At 32.1% G+C, this 27,964-nt stretch overlaps 2 protein-coding genes across 8 annotated transcripts in view; both read left to right on the plus strand.

Moving 5' to 3' along the window:
* The window catches only part of LOC144841075 (uncharacterized), a 40,080-nt gene that overhangs the window by 3,499 nt on the left and 8,617 nt on the right, over nucleotides 1-27,964 (plus strand). Inside the window, exons 1-6 of one of the 5 annotated variants that reach the window (XR_013611987.1) lie at nucleotides 3,703-4,382; nucleotides 9,452-9,722; nucleotides 10,036-10,668; nucleotides 10,885-10,974; nucleotides 11,280-11,721; nucleotides 11,813-12,883. Coding sequence is in view for 4 of the 5 variants with exons in the window: in XM_078697255.1 (XP_078553381.1) it covers nucleotides 4,351-4,382; nucleotides 9,452-9,722; nucleotides 10,036-10,668; nucleotides 10,885-10,974; nucleotides 11,280-11,721; nucleotides 11,813-12,087 (1,743 nt within the window). In the remaining variant the exon portion in view is untranslated. Of the gene's footprint in view, nucleotides 1-3,702; nucleotides 4,383-8,120; nucleotides 8,333-9,451; nucleotides 9,723-10,035; nucleotides 10,669-10,884; nucleotides 10,975-11,279; nucleotides 11,722-11,812; nucleotides 14,282-27,964 lie in introns of those variants that run through there. The other 4 variants (XM_078697255.1, XM_078697258.1, XM_078697257.1 and 1 more) reach the window with 4 other exon arrangements.
* LOC144841074 (uncharacterized) lies at nucleotides 17,750-27,888 on the plus strand. Of its 3 annotated transcripts, XM_078697253.1 has the most exons (7): nucleotides 17,750-17,941; nucleotides 23,064-23,358; nucleotides 23,581-24,210; nucleotides 24,539-24,622; nucleotides 25,033-25,450; nucleotides 25,661-25,983; nucleotides 26,074-27,888. In XM_078697253.1, exons 1-7 carry the CDS (start codon nucleotides 17,889-17,891, stop codon nucleotides 26,464-26,466), a joined length of 2,196 nt encoding a protein of 731 aa, XP_078553379.1. In that variant the 5' UTR covers nucleotides 17,750-17,888; the 3' UTR covers nucleotides 26,467-27,888. The 3 variants fall into 3 exon arrangements, with proteins under 3 accessions (XP_078553379.1, XP_078553377.1, XP_078553378.1); XM_078697251.1 differs by having other exon boundaries at nucleotides 25,661-27,888; XM_078697252.1 differs by having other exon boundaries at nucleotides 17,752-17,941; nucleotides 23,069-23,358; nucleotides 25,661-27,888.

The following is a 27,964-nucleotide window of genomic DNA, read 5'->3' on the forward strand; positions in this document are numbered from 1 at the left end:
TTTAAATTCTTGTTTTTGCGAAATGGTATTTGTGATGATAAATTACTCATTTCTTTTTTTAACTATTATAATTATCATCTATAACATTGTTTCAAAAACGATGCTCTTAATCGTGGAAATTCGTTGACGATCTTACAACCTTCTCTATCATCACGTGATCATGTTATTATAAACAATAATAATTTGATGGCCACCAAGGAATATAATATATTTATGTACTTAAAAAATTAATAGTAATAATGCGGTACATTAAACAAAAACCAACAAACGATTTAAAACTTTCTATTTAAAAAGTTATTTTTTACGAACGGTCTGTGTCATGCGCAGTTGCGTCAGAAATTTTCAAGATGAAAGTCAAGCGAAAGTGTAAACTTAGGTACGTAAATTGTATATAAAACATTTATTGATCATTTGTTGGATTAAAATTTACCTTTATAGGTTGCAACAGATATTAATCTATACTCATAGGTATTTTATTGCGATTGATGTCAGAGGTTAATGCGATTAATCGGCTGTTATATAGGCTATGACGCGTCACTTTATTGTGTATGTTGTCAAAAAGATAGCCTAAGTAAATGTAGCTAAAATCAACCACTGTTTTATCTGTATTCCACGATCAGAACAAATATAATATTTAACTTATGTTTAAACAAAAATAACTTAATTGATATGCAACTGATTGCAATTAATGTAACTGTGACCATGACAAACTGTAACCCAAATAAAACATTAGGTCAATCCCCCTGTAAGAAAGTAGTGTACGTATCACCAGCAGCAGCAGGCAAGCAACAACTTGTCGAACGGTATATTGATTCCCAAGAAAGTAGGCCTAATTCAACAGAGAACATGTGCAGGTTATACAATCATTAATTTATATGTTTAATCTTCGTCATTAAACAAAACAAGCCAACAACATGTTAGAGAAAGGAGAGATTATTTCACATTTACGCCTAAATAACAAATTATTCTAAACTCTTCTCTCATCAAAATAGATATTGAAATTCTATTGTTTTGATAGTGATAATCATATTTATTGAAATATTAATATTCATATAGATATAGATCTGTTAATCTAAATAATATACAATTTCGATATGAAATAACTGTATTGATAGTCTGTCATTTTAAACATATATGCATATCGACAAAATGTAGGCCTCGATATTATTAAATTTATATATAACATTACTATAATGTAAATATATTAACTTTGTTGAATCATAATAGTTATATTTCCAATAATACAGTAGAACCTCTATTATTGAGATACCTTCGGTCCCCTGAATGGGGTTTGCCGACCATGTGTTAAATAAAATTCCCATTATTTATGTCATAGGAAAGCATCTCCTGGTGTCCCAAGGAGGGGTTATATACTGTAAATTCAAAATTGTCATACAAATAAAAAACGTATTATATTATATATATATATTGTATATATTCCTGTCTACCCAGGCAGCTCTTGCCAACTCATATGCTATGACTTTATCCAAATTCCCTCACTTGCACTGATGAAGGGCTAGTGTTGCCCGAAAGCTCTGCTAACTTTTCTGGCTGTTTACTTTATCGTTTTGATTTAGCTTTTCGCTTTTTTTTTGTATCTCCATTGAGATCCAGCCACTGATACCCACAGCATTGTCATTTTTTTCAGTAATATGCCTTTGGATTTATATTGTATATATTATATACAGGTCAATATGATATGTCGATTTTGTATCATTGTATGGCATTTACGAAATTATTTATAGCTACGTATAAAATAAATAAACTGGTAACATTATTTTACAGTCAATCATTTATCATTTCATCATTCTTTAGGCTATCATAACAAAAAACAAACAAATCACTATAATTCTCAAATCATATTGTATACTGTGTACAACATAATATTGTTATTGTGGCATTAATTTAGCACACAGGTATAATATTTGGATACTAGCATTATTATAAATAAATAGTTTAGTCAAGAGAAGAAAATCGCCATTAATATTAAAAGAACAGTTTTGATAGCAAGCAGCAAAGTAAATATCAATATAAAATAAACAAAAATACAATGGTCGATTGAGAAAAAAGTAATAAAAAAACAGGTAACCAAAGAACAACATTCAATTGCCAACAGAGCAAGAAAGTGACAACAAAAAAATACAATCGTCAGCAGAGCAAAGAAGTCACTAAAATACACAATGTCGATCCAATGAAGTAGAAAAGTAATTAAAAGAACGATGTTTGAGAGCAAATGGAGCAAAACAATTTCACTAAAATAAATAAAATGTTAAATGGCCAAATTAATAGAGCAAAAAAGGTAACAAAATGGCTGATACCAATAGAGCAGAAAAGTATTTAACAATACAATGATCAATAGCCAATAGGAAAAATATATATTATAAAGCAATGCTCCAGTAGAAAAGTCACTAAAAAGCAATGTTTCGATAGCCAATATAATAGAGCAGAAATGTAATGAAATTAACAATTTTCGACAAGAAATCGATATTAGCTAATTAATTATAAAAGAGCAAAAAGGTCACTAAAATACAATTAGTTGATATGAAAATTAAAAGAATGTTCGATAAAAAAAACAAATATAGTTTAATTATAAGTTTGTTTGTTTTTGGTGGGGATTTTTTTTGTAAAAAGTATACTACAGTAACATGCCTTTTCAAAAAAACCGAAATATTGGTGACGTCATCGTATCTTATCAATTTTGGACCTTATATAAATAGAGCGCCCTCTGACTCGAAAAGCTCGGTTTCTCCGTGCTTAATTTATTTGTTGTGTCGTCACTTCCAATAATAGAATGACGTTACATTAGAGTACCGTATTCGATATTATTGCGTAATAACAATGGCAAAAAAATCTACTTGATTACCAATCTGCCACACTAATAATTACAATATTATTTTAATAATAATAGTAATAGTTTTAGTATTATTAGTTAATATAATTAATTTCAAAATAAGTTCAAAAACGTATCCAAAACCGATACAGAACATCGAAATAATTATTATTATATTCGTTCATCTTATGCAAAAATAGTATATGCTGTACGAACTGAAGTTGAGTATATTATTATTATTTTCTTTTTTTAACTAATATAAAGGCAATTATATCATAATACGCCCTATAATATCATAAACAGCATTCTCCATGTAGTTTGCTATACTTTTACATTATATTACAGTACAAGTATATTATTATAAACAATACATTGTATTATATATACAAATTACTATTTTACTCTTCTGATACAGTCAGGGTTCCTATATTATTCGTTTATTAATAGATTTTTTAATAACATTTCTTTAACCATTTGAAGACGCGAGGTTTCTACCCCAGGTGACTGAGGATAAATAAGGTATTTTTAATAGGTTTAGAAAAAACGCAAAATACATTTTTATGACTGTAACTTTCTGCAATTGTTAGTTTTATTGTTATGTGAAATTTTTTAACCTTCCGAAAAATTGCATTTTGTTTACCTAGGTCAAAGGTCAAATGCTCAAAAAGTGTAATTTAGTGACCCCAAAAAGTAAACTCGTAAATATACAGGCCTCGCGTCCTGGAACAGTAAATTACACCGTATGGGATACGGGCCACGTTAATGATTGAATAGAATTGAATTAAATAGCTTGGTTTTAAAAAGTTGGTATTTCCAATAAGTTATTCTGTCACAGAAATGAGAGATAATTATGTGGTAATTTTTAATTTTATTTTATGTTTTTGGTTATTACCCGATTTCTTATTTAAAAATAAGGAAGTAAAATTCACTCATTATGATATTATTCTTAACAATAAGGCTAACTAAAGTTTGCGATAAATTGATTTTTATTTTCTTAGTCATTCACGATAATAAAAAAAAAACCATTATAAAAAATCGCCTGCAACTTCCGCGATTTTGTTAAATGAGTATTTTTAAAAATTCACAATACACAAGGAACTACTGGAGGAAAATGTCACTGGTATTAGAGAAAGTCATACATTTGGGAACAATTTGCAAGGTATCATCAATAGATAAAACGAATAGATAAAGGAAACATCATATTGTCATTTAAAACTATTAAATCCATTTAAAGGGACCTGCGCATGACTTATAATGGACACAACCCACACATTGTCCTAATACAAATAAAGTATATTATAAATGGTAGAACTATAATATTTATTTTTTTAAACATTATGGGGATTACCGAAAAAAGTATGAGGAGCACGCATGACTATTAAAGCGGTGTTGTATGTGCAGACAGTGAGTTCCTGGGTTACACTGGCCTGATAAAGTAATATGATAGTGATTATGCAATGCCATACACAGGAGAGCATGTAAAATGGTAGTGTAAAATCAATGCCAACGCCAACGAAGAAATGCTAAAAGAGAAGACATGTTTTTTGGACAGGTAAATAACTTCTTGTTAAAAGCAATTACTTTATTTTTTTTATTTTTTTTTTTATTCAATCGAAACCAACCGCGATAATTACCGCCACTAACAGGTTTAATACAAACAAAGTCAGGACTGTTTAAAGCACCTTGATTGGTCCTAACATTACGGCATTCACATTTTCACATATTCATTTTATTGATAAAAATTATTATAATTAAATAATAATTCAAGATACGTAGGCCTATGCAATTAGAATACTAGGAATAATAATTATTATCCAATAACTTTTATTTGCTTCTCCATATACATGTTGGGTTCCACCAAGGTGGATTGCCCACGTACATAATAGTAATACACCTTTGAACGTTCACAAAAATAAAATAAAACAAAGCTTTGCATACATATTTTTTATCTCAGTTTTTCTTAAACCCTTGTCAGGTCAAGATAAAACTGAAATGGTCTAATTTGCTTCTATTTTCTTCAGAAAGATAATTATAAATAAATGATGATACAATAAATAGGACATAGCCTAATACAACCTATTTATTATTTTGAACAAAACCTTTTTGGTACTTTTTTAACTATATTTAGGCAAATTGCCAAGGATAACCATAGTAAGTTAATTCACTATCCTTCTTAAAAGTTGGCAATCTTGTTCACAAGAAAAAACATATACACAAAATGCTCTACATAAAAAAGTGTTATCACAAGTCTTTAGCAATGGGAGTTAAAAAAAACTTAACTTACTCTGCAAACTAGTTTTCTGCAGTTGCAACAGGCTGTCAGTTGGCATATTTGAGGCCTACACTAAAAAGCGTTACCAAATTCATGCTCTAAAGTTTTCCAGTAGGCCTAATAGACGTCTGTAAATATGTTTTCTGCAGTTTTTCGGAGTGTAGGCCTATCAACTTGTCATCTATACACTATAAACTTTTCTTGAAAAATTCGAAGTTTGCTGGAGTTTACAAACAAAGGTTTGCTAGCAATCTGCTAATCGCTGTAAATGCCCCACCCACTATTACCTACATAATAATGACTATAGTTTCTAAATGTTTAAGTTTAGTTAAATAATACAAAGAAATAATACAAATAGTTTATTTGTTAATATGTTGACTATTTACTTTTGAATCGATACTACTCACAGAATACGGTGAGGTTCAGTTTAAAAAAACTGAAAATATTTATTCAATTACAACAAATTTGGCACAAAAAATGTCAGCTATGTGTAGGAAAAATAGTTTATATATTAGATATTTAGAAATAAACTGTTTTTTAAATTTTTTACTGTTAACATGTAATATATATTATTATATTTGTTATGTTGTACCACAGTATTTTCTTTAAAAAAATGAAAATAATGTTAAACCACCACAAAAATAGAAAATTAACAGGAAATAAAAAATTATTACCTCTCTATAAGGATTATACCTTCATTTAAATATAGAAATATGATGTCACTGGTTACCTTAGGGTATATTTATATAATTATCGGTTTTATTATTGCGCATTTATTTTTGTCTGCATATACCCCGGTACTTACAGGTATTTATATTCATTCCTAATTTCATGATTGGTAATGAATAAAACCCTTTACCACAATGTTGTGTTAATACTTTCCCGAGTATGAGCAAATATGTTATACATATTGTTTGTTTATTTATTTGTTAGTTTGTTTGTTTAGTGTTACTATTGAGCAAAGGATACTGTATGCACCGTGTTTATATTATTTCTTTATCGTCTGTTTACTTGTATCTTGTGTTCTGTTAGTTTAAGTAAGATATTGATTTATTTCTTTATCGTATAGGTACCGAGCAGGTTAAGACAGTGGAACCGTAATTACGTAGCCAAAACATAGGCAAGGGTTTAAAGCTCATTCGCTCCATGGTTCTGGTGGTAGTCTTCTCGGATAAGGACTAAACCGTAGGTCCAGTGTACATATCTAGATCATGTGCACTTTACATCTTTCGAGACGAGTAGGGAGTTACCCCGTTGTACTAGTACATGCACAGTCACTCGCAGCCACTAATCATAACTGAGCCCTATGGCAGAGCAGTCTTTGACTTTAGATGTCACCCAGTGTAATAAATAATAAATAAATAAATGAACATTTTCCCTATTCATCCACGTGTGACACACGTAGCACGCGTGTAATTCATGAACAATTATTATAAAGACTTAAAACAATAGTCTGGCTTTAGACGACAATTCCACGTAAAAATTGGTTTAGGTTTCATAGGTATAATACTTTACAAACAAACATCGAAACATCGACATAGGGCAAGTCTATTTAGAAAAGCATCTAAAAATGTAGTCCTGGAATTTGAACTAAAAAATTACACAGTAAAACATAGTTATATGTTTTGTGAAATTATTCTTTATTATGTTTTGTGAAATTATTCTTTATTATGTATTTTTCAAGTGAAACTACATTTGGGTCCGGTACTGTAACACGTCAACTAAAAAACAAATACCAAACACCAATATTACAGTATACTTCCTGGATGTACAGGCAAGGTACCTACAAGTACCTAGGTATACCCTCTTAACAAGGGAACTGGCATTAGTAATCCGTAAAAGAAAGTTCACGGACTTTTTAACAATTCAGTACAATGAAAATAGCACAGCACTTTATTGTTTATTACAATATTTTCATTTTAGCTTTTTAGAAAATTCCTCACTACTGTGACTTGTTAGTAAACGAAACATCAAAAGTATACATGTTTATTACCAAGGCTAACTCAAATACAATATAGTTATAATAAACGGAACAATAATGGGGAATACAACGTGTCAATGTGGAGTGTGTATGCCTTATTTTAGGATTTATATTAAACTATTATATCAAAGGCTTACTAGACAGATCTACTGTATATTGATGATAATGTTCTTCTACATTAGTCTTTAAAATCTAACGATCAACTTTCTGATTGCTGTTTCGGTGAAAGCAAGGAGTTCTAAAATGTTACTTTAAAACTGTCTGGTGGAAATATAATTTATCACTTTAAGTTTCAAATGGCATAGACATTTAATTGGCTTGTCCATGCATCCACAATGTCCCACCCGAATACCAGCGCTGTCCACATACGACAATATATTTGCCCAGTATAAGAATATTTGGTAATAAGCATCTAATCACATGGTGCCTTTATTATAAGGGCGGGTTAAGGGTTAAGCACACACACGTAAATACGCGAATCCAGTGTCGGGACAGGATTCTTGGAAATGAGGGTGAGAATGAGATGAGAAATAACGAATAACCCGGATGTTCAAACTTTTAAACAGGGGTGGAGAGGGGGATATAGATATGTTCGGCTCGCGAAAATTGGATTAAGGAAGTATGCCCGACCTGCTTGACTTTTGATTAATTAAGGTCACTGACCTTATTAAGAAGTTTAGATTACATTATTTATTTAGTATAACAATAAACTGCATAGGCATAGACGTGGGCAACACAACAATTTTATACATTCTTCTGCAAGGTGCATGGAATAAAATTCCCCTTTTTATTATAGCATAACTCAATACTATCGGTACAATTGTTTCACAGTTGAGTGCCAGCTATGACATTTAAAAACCTTACTTTGTGCAGTTAAGATTTATGATCAGTAGCCTACAGTCGGGAAACATTTACGGACAATCGTTTTCTATAATACATTACATTTTCAACGTCAATATCGGGGAAAATCATTATCGTCTTCGAAGGTTGTGCCCGCCGTGAACCAAGTTAGGTTGGTGAGATTAAAATATATTGTCGGTACAATTTTTTCACAGTTGAGTGCCAGCTGTGACATTTAAAAACCCTACTTTGTGCAGTTAAGATGTTATTTTATGATAGTCAGTAGCCTACAGTCGGGAAACATTTACGGACAATCGTTCTCTATAATACATTACATTTTCAACGTCAATATCGGGGAAAATCGTTATCGTCTTCGAAGGGTGTGCCCGCCGTGAACCAAGTTAGGTTGGTGAGATTAAAATATAATTTTTTAGAGTCTATCATTTCTGATTTAACGTGATATTGTTACTTAATTACTAACGGCTTTAAGTAGAGTTTTTGTTTGTAGATAGGCCTACAGTAATATGCATCAGACACAGAGCTCTGACTGTTTTAATTCAGCCATATTATATTTCAATATAACATCGTATATGGTTTTCAGACGTTTGAAAATTATATATTTTGAGGCGTTATGAAATCATTTAGAGGGCGCTGTAACATTTTAAAATAAATAAAATCGTAGAGGGCTCTAATAAACAATCTAAAGATATTGGCATCTAATATTAAACATGGATATGTCAAATGCCGAAAAAGCTCTCTAGACAGTATAACAACTTATTTAAAAATCACTAAACCAGAGAGTTAATGATAATGAATTTCATCATTTACCATAACAGACGGTAGACCTACTCGTTTTAATGTTAGATGTCAAATGTTATATGCGTGTCACGCGCGAGACTTTTTATCTCGATCTGTAATTCGTCCTTGCGTGTATTACGCGTGTCACGTGGCCTTGAGTGTCCTTCGTATATTACATAAAGCGATTCAATTTAGTAGTGTTGTAGGGTACTCTCTTGTCACATGAATATTATTCAAGTCACACAAAAATACACGTCACATGGACTGTTTTCTTAACTAACAACAAACTTTCAATAGATGCGTAGTCGAGCGCTTACATCAATTAAATATAGGATTTGAACCGAGCAGCGACCTATATAATAATAATAATATAATAGTCAAACAGGCGCGCACAGGCCATTACATTGAGTTTGTGCGCCTTCCAGAAGCCTAGAGCATTGCATATTATATTTAAACAGAAAACAAAAAAACTTATGGTCAAGATTAGTAAGTAATATGCTATAAGTGTTTTGTATTGTATTTTTGTTTATTTAGTACATAATAATACAATTTGTAGTTAACTTGATTAACTATAAAACATTAAATCTCTGACAACTTCAAACTTTATGCTGTATTGTGCAATAGCAGTTCCAGCATTCATTACATTTTTAACGTCAAATTAAGCCACTTCATTTCGTTTATATGACGCTACTCCCAAATTTTAACTTGTTGTTTTGCTAATTGCTCTTAGACAAGGAGAAGAGGTAGTGTTCTACAACAGGAAAAATGTCATGCTGAATATCGGGAATTCCAAAAATGTATCAATGGATCATGAGAACGATCACCAACCAAAATATGACAATGATCATCAACAACAAAAGAAAAAAATGACCAATGTCACGACGACGAATTCGTCTGAAGAAAATCGCATAAGTGCATATTGCACCATTCAGAAAGACAAAGAAGAAGAGTCGAATGGTGAGGACGATGTTCACACATACGAACAACCAGGAACCATTAAGGTACATGGAAATACAAGTTTACAATTTTAAAGGGTTTTTCACTGTATTGTAAATGATTTATCATTTACCAAAAGATTGCACTAATAAACCAAAACAAATAAACCGAATTAATATAAACCGTATGCAACATTATTTAACATATATATAATATATTTCAGCACTAGGCCTATATAACAATAAACTATTATTATTAATACTGTTATTTTTAAATTTGTGAATAGGCCTACAAACAAAAAGTTGATCTGATCGACAATATTCAATTATGTAAAATAATGAATAGTAAACATTGATTTTTGTGTTCTTTTATTCGCAGCAGGAAGAATCTGGACACGTTCTAGACAACACCATAAAGGAACCTGACATTAAGAGTATGTACACTGGTTTAAAGAGATATTTAAAGGATAATCCAGGTGTGAAATACATACTATCTGAGGATAAACGAATGTTAGTTGCGACTGTTGACAAGGAAGGTGCAACGCTTACATTAGGCATGATCTTATTGACAATTCCAGAAGGCGCGTTGACAAAGCAGACGTATATTTTCATATATAACATAGGATATATGAAAACCGATGGAAAGATTCCGCTATGTCCAGAAGTAATGTGCGGTCCACCAGGTCTTACATTCGACATGTACGTGACACTTCGCATTGAGCTGTTCGGTAACATACCTGAAAAATGTCTACAAAAACCAAGATCTCTTGTATCCTGTAAACAGGCAGATGGCGACTGGACTAAGATGTACAAGCTTGATTGCATGGCATACATTAAGAATAACAAGATTTGTATAATAGTGAACCACTTCACAAAGTTCAACACAGCAGTAGACCAGGCAAACGAAGATGGTTCAGAACTTGAACGGATGAGACTTTTTGAGATAAGCGCATGGAAATCATCATCTGTCCATGGAAAAGAAGAGATTCAAGTTAAATTTAGGAAAGTTGATGTAAGTAGCATTTATATTTAAATTTCTATATTCTTCAATGCCATTTATAAAAAAAATATTCTACTACAACTATTTCTTCTGAATATTCATTTCCAACACTAGATAGGCTTGACCTGACAAGATGATCTAAATTGATTGGAACTGTGTACTACTTTTTTAATTGAACTATTATTATATAACCAGTGTGATTGATATCTCTAACTATTAATATTATAGAATGAAGATCCAATCAACTCATTGAATTCAGAGAAGCACTGCTATTGCAGTGAGGATTCAAAAATTAATATCATTTTTGAAGGTCACGAGGTATGATAAGAAAACGTAAATGTACCAATGAGGAGGAAAATTGGTACTGAGTAAATTAGGCCAAATATGAGCGTTACTGAAATGTGTAATATTATTTTATAAAAAAAATCAAAAAAAAAATCAATAATATAGAATAGAGATCATTGTATTAATAATGTTGTATCATTGTACATTAATGTTCATACTTGATAAAGTAATTTGTACTGCTTGCATAACAAAAACAATTTACTATGATCCGTGAATAAGTGCATTTTGTAGAATTGTAGATAATAAATAAATCTTTTTTTTTCTATGATGTTTTACAGGTGTCATTATATAAAGAAGAACATAACTACCTTGCAAGTGTTTTTGATAGCAAATTATCTTCAGTTACATTCAGCATCCCTATATCGGATGCTTTAAACGCATCCGATATACATCATGTAGAAGTTACCGGAAATGTACACACAACCAAAATAAATCTTACTGAGAACAGGGAAAACCATTTTAAAAAACCACAAACTAACTTAAGCAAGGAAAACATGGACATGATCTGTCCTGTCATCAAAAAGGGCCTGACACCAGAATTTGAAGAGTTCCTGTATCAATGTTTCGACCAAGAAGAAAAGAACTATATTTCTCTAGAGCTGGCTATCATCAGATATCTTAATATGAACAACAACGATTTTAAAGAGCTTTTACCCCATCTCCGAAGGTGTAGAATGGCCGATGCAGCAGATGAAGTTGACAAAATTACAGACATTTTGGGTAAAAAAAATGTTTTTTTTAATATTCTGCTTCTACTATAAGAATAACTGTTTTGTGCATTATTGAATGATTCTAATTATCTTTTATTTAGGCTATGACAAGTCACGACGGTCGCTTCCTCTGACACCAGATATTCAACCTCTGAGTGCAACCGGCGGTATATTTTCACAAGGAGTTGCGGATGTGGGGGATGTCAGCTGTGGACTACAAGAGTTAATTCCTTTTGAGGTTGGGGCGTCAAGTGACGGTGAAGAAGAACTACACGATCCAAATCGAGCTGAACCTACTTATCAAAATGTTAAAATGAAAGAGAACTCAAATGTACAAAACAAAAATCCATCATATATGGGGTTTTCACCAAAGTGATAATAGCAAACTATAGGCCTAACAAAACGTAGGCCTACACAAATTTTGAAAGAATGTGGGAATTTGTTTTGGAAGAGTTCCAAGGGTAATATTTCCGGCCATTCGAAGGGTTCACAAAAGGGTATACACTGTTTTAAGAATTGTCAACATCACCCGTTTCTCGGTACTACTGTATTTGTTTTTACTCGGGGTACCCGAGTCTAGGACTCTCTCATCTTCTCCTCCATACGACACTATTGAGAAAAAATTGCGATTTTTTAAAGTACTACTCCTCCCTTATTCGTTGTAGTATTGAGCTGGGATTTGGCATGAATATACTACAGGGACATGTTCTCAAAGCTATAGAGCCGGATTTTTTAAATTTCAAATTGGATGCAGCCATATGACGTCTCGAAGATGATACCATATAACCGTATTTGGTACCGAGGTTATTGATGTGTATGTGACGTCACATCCCGTCTTATGACGTCATTACAGCTTCTTTTGCTGTACCCCGTGTATCGCACATTCGTGCTTGTTTATCCAGTATTTTAAGAATATTTGGTTAATGTACATACAACAAATTCACAATAACGTATATCTCGTAATATCATAGACTATAAACAAACCCTAAACCAAGTTGTAACTAATTGTAAAGACATTCTACTTATGTTTTGTTTCTCTTGAATACACGCCGAAAGTTTTACAATTCAAGAAAAACAATATGAAATTGAGTTTTAAAACAGAAATGATTTGAAAAGAAATCATTAGTTAGAGTCAAACTTAACTTAAACTTAATTATGCATTGTTGTGTGTGGTTTTTTTATCATTGAGATCGTTTGGATCAGGATTTTAAATCAACTAATATTTATCTTCCTCTGCGTTCTTTTTCATGTATTTACATTTTTTGCAGATTACTTTATGTATTTAGGGTACAGTACTGTATATATGTTAAATCTTTATTTAAACTATCGACAGTTTACTAAACTAACATTATCTCCATTTAATGACTATACTCTAATTATTGAGCCCTCCAAAATTTACCAATCCGTTTATTGACCTTCCAATTATTGATATATCTATTACGGACCACTCTATTGATGACCACGTTAAATCACCACTGTAATTTATTTATCTATTTTATTTAACAACATCTTTATACAGTATTACACAATTAAGTAAAAGAAAACCTGTTTTGATTGTGGTCCTGTCTTAAATACAAATTAAATCACAAAAAAAAATTAGTTTTGTAAAAAAAAAAATGAGATCGATTTCTAGCGTTGAATGAAGCAATTGTTGGAGAATATTTAATTTCAGTTTGTGGGTTATTCCATAGCGCCTAATTGTGCAATGTGCGTGGCATGGACTAATTTAACATATACGATCTATGGAAAATTACTATTCAAAGCATTTGCTTAAAGTGTTTTTATGTATTATATTGTGTATGTAAAAGTAAACTTGAAAACACAAGAAAACATATTTTTAAACAGTACAATAATTATTACAATCATTATTGAACCTCTCAATAGTGCCATTTATGCCAAAGGCCAAAAACAGTAATTTATTGTATTCAAATGTGATAAATAATAATAATAATAATAATACTGTAGTGATCATTGTCACTCGAATAATAACAATAACAACGACAACTGTCGAAACCAAAGAAGCGAGAAATGTAATGTAATTTTTAAAGAATACTGTTTATATGCTTATGACATTTATTTAGTCTAAATTATACAAAAACTTACTTTATATATTTATTATATTTTTAAAACATGAATGTTATTTATAATACAAGCAGTTCCTCAAGAAGGCGACTTTCCGCGAGTATTTTCATGTTCGAAAGAAAAATATCGTAATTTAATTCTTTAAAAGGAACTTTTATACGTCTTAGCTTATATTATTGGCTTCACTAAACCAAAGAGAATATAGGCCCGCATCATAATCATTAACACATACAGTTATAAATACACAACTATTTCTTGAATCATAAAGTGTTTGATTGATTAATAAATTATACAATACAAATATTCGATCTAGTAAAGTTTAATTTCGTAAAGTATTTGGAATGGATAACATGATTTTGTCAATTCTACTGATGCCGACAGTGATAAATGAAGATTATTGTTATTATTGTGATATAGTAATTATTCATGATGATAAAGATAATGATGAATATTGAATATGAAAGATAATGATATAGCAAATGAAATCAGTCAACCACTATGTGTCATCATAACTGAAATTAAAGGTGTTTAACAATCCGTATTTTATTGATATTGACAATGTTGATATAATATATCAAATAAATTACTAAAAAAACGTAGGAATTTATTACTTCGAAAACCTTGTTTTATTACGTGCATTCGCCAAGCGTTACATCGTTCGCGTGACTAAAAAATTATCATTTTCGACAATGTTTTCAAAATGTTTGCTTTTTGCATCTCTTTTCACTATCCCTAGTAGTACTACCCCATAGTCTCTCTAAAAATAAAGTTTGGGGAAAAAGCTTATTTTATGGTTATAAAATGCATATCATAGCATTGAGGAGCACAGGGAGTTGGTCCCGGGCCGAATCGTCTCAGGGCCGAATCGTCCCGGGCCGAATCGTCCCGATAACGTAAAAAGTGAGCCTCGAACCACAAGAGTTAATTCCTTTTGAGGTTAGGGCGTCAAGTGACGGTGAAGAAGAACTAGGCCATCCAGATCGAGCTAAACCTACTTATCAACAAGAAAAGTCACGACGGTCGCTTCCTCTGACACCAGATATTCAACCTCTGGGTGCAACCGGCGGTATATTTTCACAAGGAGTTGTTAATGTGGGGGATGTCAGCTGTGGACCACAAGAGTTAATTCCTTTTGAGGTTGGGGCGTCAAGTGACGGTGAAGAAGAACTACACGATCCAAATCGAGCTGAACCTACTTATCAAAATGTTAAAAGGAAAGACAACTCAAATGTAGAAAACAGTAATCCATCATATATGGGATTTTCACCAAAGTGATTATAGAAAACAAACTATAGCGGAACGTACACAAATTTTGAAAGAGTACCGTACGTTAAAGCGATAGTGTAATATAATTTACATTATACAGTGCAGACTGTCAGTGCCTAGGTTATACTGGTCTTGTTCTATATATCATGCAATGACATACACACGAGAAAGCCTGTATATTGTGGTGCAAAATAAATGTCAATGTCAACGATCGAAGAAATGTTAGAAGAGAGACGGTGTTTGAACAGGTATAATTATATTTAAAATAACAAAAAGATGTCTTTTTGCGAATTTATTTTCAATTATTCTCAAATGTATTAAATTTGCAGTACAAAAAATTACAGACGCACTCAATTTAGTTACTAATAACAAGTATAGTGATTTAAATGAACAGAAAAGTTACCAAAAAAGATCGATAGCCAATAGAGCAGAAAAGTTACCAAAAAAGAGATCGATAGCTAATATAACAGAAACTTTAACAAAAAAAATCGATAGCCAATGGAGCAGAAAAGTTACTTAAAACAAAAGAGCGATAGCCAATAGAGCAGAAAAGTTACCCAAAACAAAAGAGCGATAGCCAATAGAGCAGAAAAGTTACCCAAAACAAAAGAGCGATAGCCAATAGAGCAAAAAAGTTACGCAAAACAAAAGAGCGATAGCCAATAGAGAAGAAAAGTTACCAAAAACAAAAGAGCGATAGCCAATAGAGCAGAAAAATTACCCAAAACAAAAAATCGGTAGCCAATAGAGCAGAAAAGTTACCCAAAAAAAAGATCGATAGCCAATAGAGCAGAAAAGTTACCCAAAACAAAAGAGCGATAGCCAATAGAGCAGAAAAGTTACCAAAAAAAGAAGATCGGTAGCCATATAGAGCAGAAAAGTTATCCAAAAAAAAGATCGATAGCCAATAGAGCAGAAAAGTTACCAAAAAAAAAAAGAATATCGATAGCCAATAGAGCAGAAAAGTTACCAACAAAAAAAAAGATCGATAGCCAATAGAGCAGAAAAGTTACCCACAACGAAAGAACGATAGCCAATATAGCAGAAAAGTTACCCAAAACAAAAGATCGATAGCCAATAGTGCAAAAAAGTTACCAAAAAACAGATCGATAGTCAATAGAGCAGAAAAGTTACCAATAGCTAATATAGCAGAAAAGTTACCAAAAAAAAAATCGGTAAGACAATAGAGCAGAAAAGTCAGTTATAAAATACAATGATCAATAGCCAATAGAGCAAATAGAGAGTAACAAGATGTCACTAAAATGCAATGTCGGTAGCCAATGAAGCAGAAAAGTAATTCAAAGAAACCAAAATGTAATTTATCGTCCTGATGTAATATATAATACCAATTAACCATGCATATTGATTTTTAAGAAAATCGATATTTTGATGACGTCACAAATCCTCTCGAGTTATCTGTATCTTAATTTGCTGACCAAATATTAAACAGAGCGCCCTCTGTTTGCAAAGTAAGCCTAATTTAATGTCGTCATCTCACACAAAATTGCAATAATTTACGTGTACAAAAGAGTTTAAATAATATATCTATTTCCTCCTAAATGTAAATTCTATGTACAGTATTTAACATTATTGCGTAATAACCAAGGCCAAAACATCCATTTGCTTACCAATCTGGCCTATACCAAAACAATACTTAATAATGCATTATTGAAAATACGTATCAGATTACATGTGTGTAAAAAGCAGAAAAGGGTTATCCCAGTACTTTTGGGTTATGGGGATTGGGTGAAGTAATGGAACTGTCCTGGGATTCAAGGTACCAAGTGGGGGTGGGGAGAGTGGAGGTATCCGCGCTCTGAGGGTATCTATAGTAATCATTGTACTTTCAGAATAGGCCTAGGCTACTAACATAATTTATCTAAATCATCGAAGATTTTCATTTAGCTTCTATGTTTATAAAAGATAAGATTTTCAGGCTTCTCGTAAACAAGCTGTCAGTTGATAAAGATCTCTGATAGAGATCGAAACGTTCGTTTGTCTTTCAAAAAAGAAGATAATTCCAACAGATAGCATTGAGGTTGGGGTTATCACCAATTTGTATATTAATGCATATTTTTACTCCCTCATAAAGTCAAGGTTCATAAAATTATTAGTTTTTTAGTTAGATTTCTTATACCTTGGTTTTAAACAAGTCTTATTTTAGTTCAGAAAATAAAGTTGGTATTTCCAATAATATATTCAGCCATTGAAATGACTAATAGCAGCGTAATTTTAGGTTGTATTTTTATGCTTTTGGTTATTACCCGTGGCAGTACTTTATATCTCGGTCATTCATGGTGTTAAAAAATACCGAATATTAAAAATTCTACTTCCGCGAACTTTTTTTTTCGGTGACATTTTATATTGTAAAATTTAACAGCAGGAACTAACTGTATGGTTATGAGAAATTCATAGATTTGCAGGATTACATAGATAGATGATGAATAGATAAAGGTGACATCAGATTGTCATGTTAAAATAGTTAATCCATTTTAAGGGACCTGCGCAAAGACTTATAAATAGACACATCCTCCCACATTGTCCTAACAATATATAATAAATGGGAGATGAAACACACTGTTACCTGAAGACTACTCTGTGAGTATACTAATTTTTTTTTTATAAAAAAAACTTCAACAAAAAAGGAGAAGGGGAATACCGATGAATAAAAAATAGGATCAGGAGTACATTGTAGACTATAAAGTGATTGTGTAATAGTAAATTCGCATTAGACTGTCAGTACCTGGGTTAGAATGGTCTGCTGATGGTGTTGTTATTATAATGCAATGACATGCACTGGATAACCTGTAGCCTACATTCTGGTGTAAAATGTTAACGCCGACAAAGGATAATTATGAAGAGAACACAAGGTGTTTGGCCAGGTAATATTATTATTTGCGAATGGCGAATTGTTTTCAATTGTCCTCAAATTAACTGAGCGTTAAGTACAATAATTAGCCTGCGTCAGAGTTGACCAAGAGATACCTAGAAGCAAAAGAAATTATTATAGATAACAAAAATTATAATAATAAATATGGAAAAATTATTATACTAATTTGCAAAACTAAATAATGTTTCTTTTTTCTAAATAAAAAAAATATAATAAAAATAATTAAATTGAATTAATAGGTTACTTTAGATAACAACAATCTATTAGTTTTTTTTGTTAAATAAATAATTTAGATTTTTGCATAATACAGTTCATTTATTTTAATTAATTCATCTTTCAACACAAGAGAACGGTAACTGAAATGTGCTATCTTTATACTTCTATTTTGTTTTCAGCAAATATATAATTATTTTAACTCTAATGGTGCAATTATATTAGTTTTATTATTTGTTTATTATAGGCCTAGCCTAATGCTTGTAGAAATATATTCTATTTTTTTAAAACGTTGATACGAATTAAAATATAAGTATTATTATTTATTTTCCCACTGTTAAAAAATCCACAGCCTATCCACCGTATGTCCACTAACTTTTTTGGAAGGTTTTTGAAATGTTCTGGCACTCAAAGTTCTACAAATGGTTACTTCATTGTTTTTTTTCCTCATCTTGAAACCTTCAGGGACAGTTTTTTATATAAAGTCTCTGCTCAATACACAACCCATCGGAATCTGAAACTCAATATCATTTAATATTTCGACTAAAAAGACCTCTCACCCCTAAATCTGTTATGGCTAGGCACTGTCCCTGAGGGTTTCGAAATGTTCATATATATATTTTTGCATTGGTCTATTATTTTTCCTTTTTTAAAATTCTATTTCTTGTTTTTCCTATTTGTATCGTTCCCGTTTTTTAAAGTGTTGGGGGCTTCATGCATGTCAGCCTCGCTGTTTTGAGTCACCCACATTAAACAAAGCTTAATAATAAAAAAAAAAAGTCACAAGATATGATAAAATGATCTTCATAATCAGCTGAAAATTGATCATTTTATTTTTAAATAATGTAAATTGAACCACTCAATCGTTGAAAATGTCTCCAAGTAACTAAACTAAACCGTAGGCCTACAACACCTTTATAACTTATTTGAATACTTTTTCGATCAATAGAGGTGTTCACCATGCCATTATTGTGACTTTAATACTAAATTTAATTTGAAAATGAATAAATACAATCTATCTCAACATTTCTTTATGATGATACATCGAGTTTTCTATCATGCAAATAAAACAAATTATGCTGATGTTTCAACAAATAATTTAAAAAAACAAATATTAAATTTAAATTTAAAGTTCTTTCATTTGAATGTCAATGCTCTACATACCATGCTAATACTAGTATATAATGGAAAGATGCAATAAAACATACAGTAGGCCTTATAACAAGATATAAAAACAAATTTTTAATTGACATCGTTACCTATAGTTTGAAGTTGGGTGTGGTGGGGGAGGGGCGGGTAATTATCAGAGTACCTTGAGTTTTTTCAAATACAATAGGCCTATATAATATTTCATTAACGTTGATTTTTGGTTTTTAGAAAACTTGATATTAATTAACCATAATATAACATTATTATCATAAATATAAATATTACTATATAAATAGATTTGACGAAACTAATTAGCTGAGGGTGTATTTAAAGTACCATGCAGGGATTGGGAAAGTATTTTTTTATAACATTATATTTTCTTTTTTAAAAACCTTAGAACATTAACAGGAAGTAACAATATTTATTTCCTCTGTTGGGTTTATACCTTAATTTAAATATAGAAATGTAATTATAGATCTGAAGTCTGGTTAGCTAAAGTGTCAGATAAAATAGGTATTTATTTCTCCTGGATTTACAGGTACCTTAATGTATATTCTTTCTGAATATTTCATGATCCATTTAAAAATGAGAAATGTTTTTATTACAATGTTGTGTTACTAGGTACATTAGTTATTTGTTTTCCATTTATTTATTTATTTGTTTGTATATTTATTTGTTAATTTATTTGTTTTTTCAGTGTTTAATGAAGTTTATCCTTGGTTTATTTTACCGTTTGTTTATGTATTCGTTTGTCGTTACTAATTATTTAGCATGATATTTGCTTTAGACCTACTTATTTGATTTTCGGTGTATTCATTTGTTTGTCGGTGTTTATCATTTATTTGGTTGACATGTTTGTTTGTTATTTGTCCGCGTCATGCAGAAAGTGTGTATGTATCAACAAATTGTAGTCCTCGAATTTATGATTTTTTAGAGTGAAATCAATATGTTTCCAAGTGAAAATCGAGAACCACTCTTGAGTATGTTGTAACACGTCAAGTAAATAAAGGAATGCTAACAGTGTCGTTACGGAACGGAACATGTATCTTGAAAAGGAAACCCATTATTTATACGGCCGCTGGACCCGGAATCCGGTTTCAGTGTGAACATAGCTTTACTGCCATACTTCCCGGATGTAAAAGACATGTAATACCAGGTACATTCCGTACCCAGGTACATCTCTAACAAGTAACTATTATCCGTCAAAAAGTTCACGGACCTTTTTAACAATACAAATAAATATTACAGCAGCCAAGTATTTATCATTTAAACTTAGTATCAGAACTATACTAAAACATTGTTATTATCAAGGCTACAGTGTAATAGAAGGAATAGAAAGGGAAATACCAAAAAGTTTACCTGGGTTTATTCTCCAGTAACTTTACTTACTGTCAAGTACTATGAATCCAAACTGAACTATAATAATACTATAGACATTCTGTACAGTAATGTCGATGTGGTGTGTGTAGATGTGCGTCAAATTGCATCTCTGGGCTGCTTCATTGTAACAAATTTAGGAGTATTATGTAATAGGCCTAATGTAGGCTTCGATCTTCAGATCGTAGGCCCAATAAGCAAGTGGAACAATACTAGGGTACTTGAGTGAAACTAAAGACTAATAAATAAAAGATTGAAGTTAATGAAATTCTCCCTTAAATTAGATTCCGTTTAAAATGGCCAATCTACTGTAGGTTCTCTACCGGTATGTATCCAGAGAATCATCCTTTACATAATAACGGTAATTCTCGGAAAGTAAATAAATTAAAGTAGGTATAAGAAATCCCAGGAGTTTTCCCTTTTCACAGGGAGAAAGGAAAGATCGGATCACCAACATGGTACCTTGTTCTCCCTGGTTAAAAACAAAGCTAACCCTAATACTGTAGCCTATACCGCGATTACATTATTTATTTAATGTAGGTCTAGAAGGGGAACTTAACCTGCTTCAAGGCACCGGTGTTCAAGGTGGATAAAACAAAATTCCCCTTTTTTTTTATTATGCCATGACTCATGACGTCACAACAATTGAGTGGGGTTACAATACAGAAACACGAGTTAATCGCCTTTAAAGTCTGCGCTCGCTTTGACAGATAGGGAATGTCAAGGAAGTAATGGTTATTATTAAGGTGAAAGATATTGATATAACTTGTTAGGTGAGTCTCATTTCTGTTTTATAACTAGGTGGTACGGTACTGACGTTCTTATTGCAACTTAGGCCTAACATTTAAAGTTTTTTCCTGTAAACTGCTTTATAATTCAAGCTGCTGAACTGTCATGTCGTGTATCTGGGACGGGTATATATTTTCTATAGTTATTACACATACAGAAAGTATATAGTTTTTGTATTCACACGAATATTTGCTGACTTTTAATTTCCTCTCGGTACACTAGACTACACGCAGCTATCGAGTCAAAAAGTAATTTGCGCACTCTTATGCTTGTTCCCAAATAGAGAGACGCAACGCAGAGATGTAAATGCAACGTAAATTATTTGACCAAAAAAATCGATGGGTTATCCGAACTGTCGCTTGTCATTGGTAAACATAACTCGCTTGCGTTGCCTCCACGTCCTTGCGTTGCGTCTCCAGTCGGAACAAGCTTTACAGAAACATAAGTATACGCAGACCGCTCATAGCCAGCCAAGCGAGCTAACATGTTGTAGGATTTGACCCGTGACCTATCCCAGTTAAATGGCCACATATTGTAAAGGTTAAATTTACGAAATGAATTGGCATATATGGCGTTTGTTTATATTTAAAACAAAGATCAAGCAAATAGAAATAATTAAGGACTATTAAGTATAGGCTATAAAGTATCAGTTCCAAAAGTGTGTGTAGAGATGTTTATTTTACCTTAGTAGCCTACATATTTGAATACATTTTGTAGTTAAATTAGTTTTCTAAGAAACTAAAACATTAAATCTGATATTGTTTTGCTTTTAATAAACCTTTCTACAAAATAAATGCTTACCTTATACTCTACTAAAAGGTGAGAAAACCATAATCTAAAACCCGCTTTTGTTGATCATCTTTAAGGCCACAGCGCGTGGAATTCGCGTGGAAAGTATGTGCTTATAGGCCTCGAGGCTAGTGCATGTTGCAGAGGGAAGGCCTATAGGCCTGGTTTTAGAGGGACTGGTTGCCTAATAACGTCCCAAATCTTTTCTTTACACTATCCTTATTTGTATATATAATCATATATCAATACAAACAATCAGTCACACGTCGTAGTACAGTTGTTTGTATTTCTGAATAATCATAGAAGTTCCGAAACTATATAGGAGAGGCCTACTACGGCACTCGTATTTATTGTCATCTTCGACTCGAATCGCGCCAACAAGTTGTTGATAGGTGACGTCATATCAATCATGTCGCTGATTGGTCCAGAATCTACAATTACCGCGCGGTATTTTCACAAAATCGAATCTGTTCCTATCGTGATGAGCAATCGAATCTGTTTCTCAACCGCCCGTCCGCTCCGCGTTCTGTTTAAATGGTCATAAGAACGCTTACCGTTACCGCCCGTCTATGTAAATTGGTCTTTACATTTGCTGTATGTTGCTATGACATTATTCATGACAGGGCAATAGTCCCACAGAAAAAAAAAATTGTTGGCAAGCCTTCTCTAAAGAAGGATACATTCAGTACTGTACATAACGTCAATCTAGGTAAAAATTGTTTCATGATAATAATAATAATATTTTCGTGACGCATATTCCGAAAACAATTTATGTTTTGCTCCTTTCACTATTTCAGACAAGGTTCAGATTCTTTGCAAGAAGTAATGCACTACGACGGGAAAGATGTCATATTTAATATCGGGAATTCTAACTGTTTAAATGCATCAATGGATCATGATTACGATCGCAAATCGAAGGGTGACAATCAACAAGAAAATGAAACCATGACCAATAACATGACGAATTCGTCTGACGAAAATCGCCAAAGTGCATTGAAAAAAGAATGTTCTAGCACCAATGAGAAAGACAAAGAAGATCAGTCGAATTGCGAGGAAAATGATTACGCATACTTCATGCCACCTGAAACCAAGGTAATATACAACAAAAACATTCCAACATTTATCGTATCATATCAAACTAAACTACAAAACTATGTAAAAATGTAAAACTTTAATCAGCATTATCTCTATATTATTCCTGGTTGTACACACTATCAAAAATTTTCAATCGGTTAGGATAGACCTTTCGTTTTTAGTTATTCCACTCTTCCCTGGCTTAACAATAACGAATGAAATTGTATTATATTTTATCAGGAAGAACCAGGACAGATTGAAGAAAACACCATAAAAGAACCTAAAATTAGAAGTATATACAAAGATTCAATTCGAACTTTAGAACAGAAGAAGCAATGGGAAAAATACGTAATATCTGAAGATAAACGAATGCTAGTCGCGATTGTTGGCCATGAAGGTGCAACGCTATCGCTTGGCAAGATTTCATTGACAATTCCAGAAGGCGCGTTGCCAAAGCAGACGTATGTTTTCATCTATAACTTGGGATATGTGAAAACCGATGGAAAGATTCCCTTATGTCCAGAAGTAATGTGTGGTCCACCAGGTCTTACATTCGACATGTACGTGACACTTCGTGTCGAGCTGTACGGTAATGTACCAAATACGTTACTACAAAAACCAAGATCTATTATATCTTGTAAGCAGGAAAATGGCGACTGGACCAAAATGTGCAAGTCTGATGGTACGGCATACATAAAGAATAATAAGTCGTGTATAATAGTGAAGCACTTCAGCAAGTTCAAAACAGAATTGGTCCAAGCGAACGATAATTGTTCAGAACTCGAGCGGATGACGCTTTTTGGGATAAACGCATGTAGAGGATATGTTCATGGAAGACATGAGGTTCTCGTAGAATTCAGAAAAATCTACGTAAGCAAAATAACTGTTATATTTCAATACTTCAATGTTAATTTAAAAATTCCATTATTATACATCAACATCAGCAAACTTCAAACAAAAATGCACATAATATACAAAAGGAGGCGCAGACTCCGGAATTCACTTAAATTTGGATTTATTTAAGCATTGAAAAAAGGCGTTACTAAAAATAATTAAAACGTGCAATTAAATGTTTGAGAAGTTATTGACTTTTAAGTGTTTTACATACATTTTCCAGCACATTGAGATACAAGCTATTTTTGTTTTTATAGCAGGCCTAAGTAAAAATAAATAAATCGGAATCATTTAATATTTATAGGAAGAAGACCCAGGAAACGATTCTGAGAAGCAATGCTATTGCAGTAAGGATTCAGAAGTTAATATCAGTATGGATGACCGCACGGTAAGCCTACATTACAAACTGGCTTCGAAATGTACCGAGACAGACTAGACTGAATACGAAAACGTTTAATTTCAGACATTTGAAAACCATTTAATTTATAATGTTAAAGAATCATACACTAATAATATAGATTATACTATGAATGTTAAAACAATCATTATGGCAATTATAGCAGAAACAGACCTAGTTTATTTAGGATATGTTGAAAGTTGAAACCTTTTTGATTACACCAATTGTTCAAATTTAAAAGTTTGCAAATTCAATTTACTGTGTCTTCAAACATTAATTTGTTATATATGAGGTAACAAAACACTCACTGAGATTTTATTTTGATAAATCAATAATATGTAAAATATGTAAACCGGTACCAATTTTTAAGATGTAAAGTGTGAGTTAAATTATCTTTACAGGTGTCGTTACATAACTATCTTGAGTGTGTTTTCGATGACAAGTTATCATCAGTTAGATGGAGCATCCCTGTTTCCCAAACGTCGGATATACACCTTATAGATTGTATTGTTATAGGAAAAACATGTACAACCAAAATAAATCTGAGCAAAACTACTAGAGAAACGCATCTAAGAAAACCCCAAACTAATGTAAACAAAGACAAAATGAAGACAATATGTGCTGCCATCGAGAAGACCCTGACAACAGCATTTAAAAAGTTCCTCTATAAAGACTTTGACCAGGAAGAAAAGGACAACATCAGTATTGAGTTAGCTATTACCATATTTCTCCATATGAATGATAACGATTTAAGGAAGCTCGAACCTCATCTTCGAAATTGTGGAATGGCTGATGCAGCAGAAATCACTGCAAATATGAGTAAGAACAATTATTTTATTGAATATTAAAAAGACAAATAATATGGGACAATTTATACAGCAAAATTACGGAAAAACCCTATATTCAGGTGACACCTCTGTCGACACCTTGGTCCCCTGAATGTTCTCTCTTAATACTAGAGGTTTTACTACATCGTGGTATACCGTGTATAGTATTATAATTCTAATATTTGTAAATATTTTTTTTTAGAATTTGACAGTTCACGACGGTCACTCCCACCAACCCCCGAATGCCAGTCACTGAGTACAACCGGTGGTGCATATCAACAAAGAGGAGTGTTAAATATGGAGGATAACAGTTGTCGCCTAAATGCGCTTCCTTTTGAAATTGGTGGTACGGCAAGCGAAGACGAAGAGGAACAAGACCATTTCGAAGATCAACATCAGGTTAAAGATCAACGTCAACTTGAAGATCAACATCAGGTTGAAGATCAACATCAGGCTGAAAGTCAACATGACGTTGAAGATCAACATCAGGCTGAAGGTCAACATCAGGCTGAAGGTCAACATCAGGTTGACGGTCAACATCAGGTTGAAGGCCAACATCAGGTTGAAGGCCAACATCAGGTTGGAGATCAACATCAGGATGTAGATCAACATCAGGATGAAGATCAACATCAGGTTGAAGATCAACATCAGGTTGAAGATCAACATCAGGCTGAAAGTCAACATGACGTTGAAGATCAACATCAGGCTGAAGGTCAACATCAGGCTGAAAGTCAACATCAGGTTGACGGTCAACATCAGGTTGAAGGCCAACATCAGGTTGAAGGCCAACATCAGGTTGAAGATCAACATCAGGATGTAGATCAACATCAGGTTGTAGATCAACATCAGGCTGAAGGTCAAAATCAGTTTGAAGATCAATATCAGTTTGAAGGTCAACATCAGGTTGAACATCAGCATCAGGTTGAACCTCCGTATCAAAATGTGACAAGGAAAGAGAAAATAAATGTAGAAAACAAAGAACCTCCATATATGACTTTTAAGAAGTGATTACAGAAAACAAACTATAACATATTGCACGAGTATCATTGTAAATAAAGGAGAGTGAGTAGAGTTTCCGTTTTTAATATTAATGTACTTGAGTACATACGTTGTTTAAATTCTTATGACATCGACTAGTTGATCATACTAATATTCCATCCAATTATTGAACCATCCAATTACTTTCTATTAATTATCACGTTACTAATAATGTATTAAATTGAAGGCCTAATTTGTAGATACTGTAGGTGAATAATTATTATTGAAAGCATTCACTAAGTATTCTCCCATGTGCGATTCTCATGTGACAATGTTTAAATACACAGAGCAGCCAACTGTACTTATTATGTTAGTCATCAATTACAATCGAAAAATACATGCAAATCTCACAATATGCACATGTAGGTGATAGGTTAAAAAGATACACATAACAGTAATAAATGGTTAAAAGATACACAAAAAAGATCATTATTCAGTAGATCTTATGGATCTTATAGGTAAATTATTTTAAAAGGTAGCTCTGGGTTTAAAATTTATATTATTTATTATAGAATAGAAATAGAATCTTTGCAACAACAAATTGATAAAAATCCACTTTCAAAAGCGTCGTGGAATAAGCCCTTTTTTAACAAGGCCACATACATGGCTGCAGTCGTGTAGGAAGCGATTTTCACATTATTGCCACTCCTTTCTTTTATTAGCACCTGTCATGTCATGCTTTTTTATATCTGTTTATGTTTGTATTAAATAAACGTTGGTTGTGTTTTGTTCTTAGTATTTCTAAAAAAATATGATGAAATATGTATAACGTTAATAGGAAGTATAAACTATTTTCTCAATGTTGGTTTTTCCTTTTTTCTTTAATATAGAAATAATAATTGTAATGGACCTGGTGACGCAATAGTTACTTGGCAAAGTATGGTAGAAGTAAATTAATTTGTTTATTTATTTATTCTGGGTTTTACGGTACATAAATTTAGATAATTTATTCATTTCCTGGTTCACATGTAACTGTTAATACGTTGTACCATTGTTTGCTGTATAGGTAGACCAGCAGTATTTTTGTTTTCCTTTTGTGGGTTTTCTCACTTTTAATATCTTTAAATAGTCATGATATGTGATATGTTACCGTTATATAATTATAACATAATGTATAACACCTAATACAATGTCTCTAAGCGTTTTACACAAAAAATGATCAATTAAATATCCTAATATAAAAGAGGAACAATTTACGTCGCATATAATATATTAATTTATTTTAACTTAATTTACCAGACCAGTGTATTATTTTGATTTTAAAATTATGTGTCGTGACTATTATATAGTTGAGGAGAAAATGTTTTATTATCGCCAAAGCTAACACAATTAATGCAGTAATTAAATTATAAGCCAGTGTATAATAACCGATTGAATAAATAATATTGTGTACATTTGTGTTTTTTTTATAATTGATATTGGTAGTTTTATAATATATGATTTATATGGACAGTTTGATTGAATAATG

This window comes from Antedon bifida, chromosome 4, assembly GCF_963402885.1.
Source record: "Antedon bifida chromosome 4, ecAntBifi1.1, whole genome shotgun sequence".
NCBI lineage: Eukaryota > Metazoa > Echinodermata > Crinoidea > Comatulida > Antedonidae > Antedon > Antedon bifida.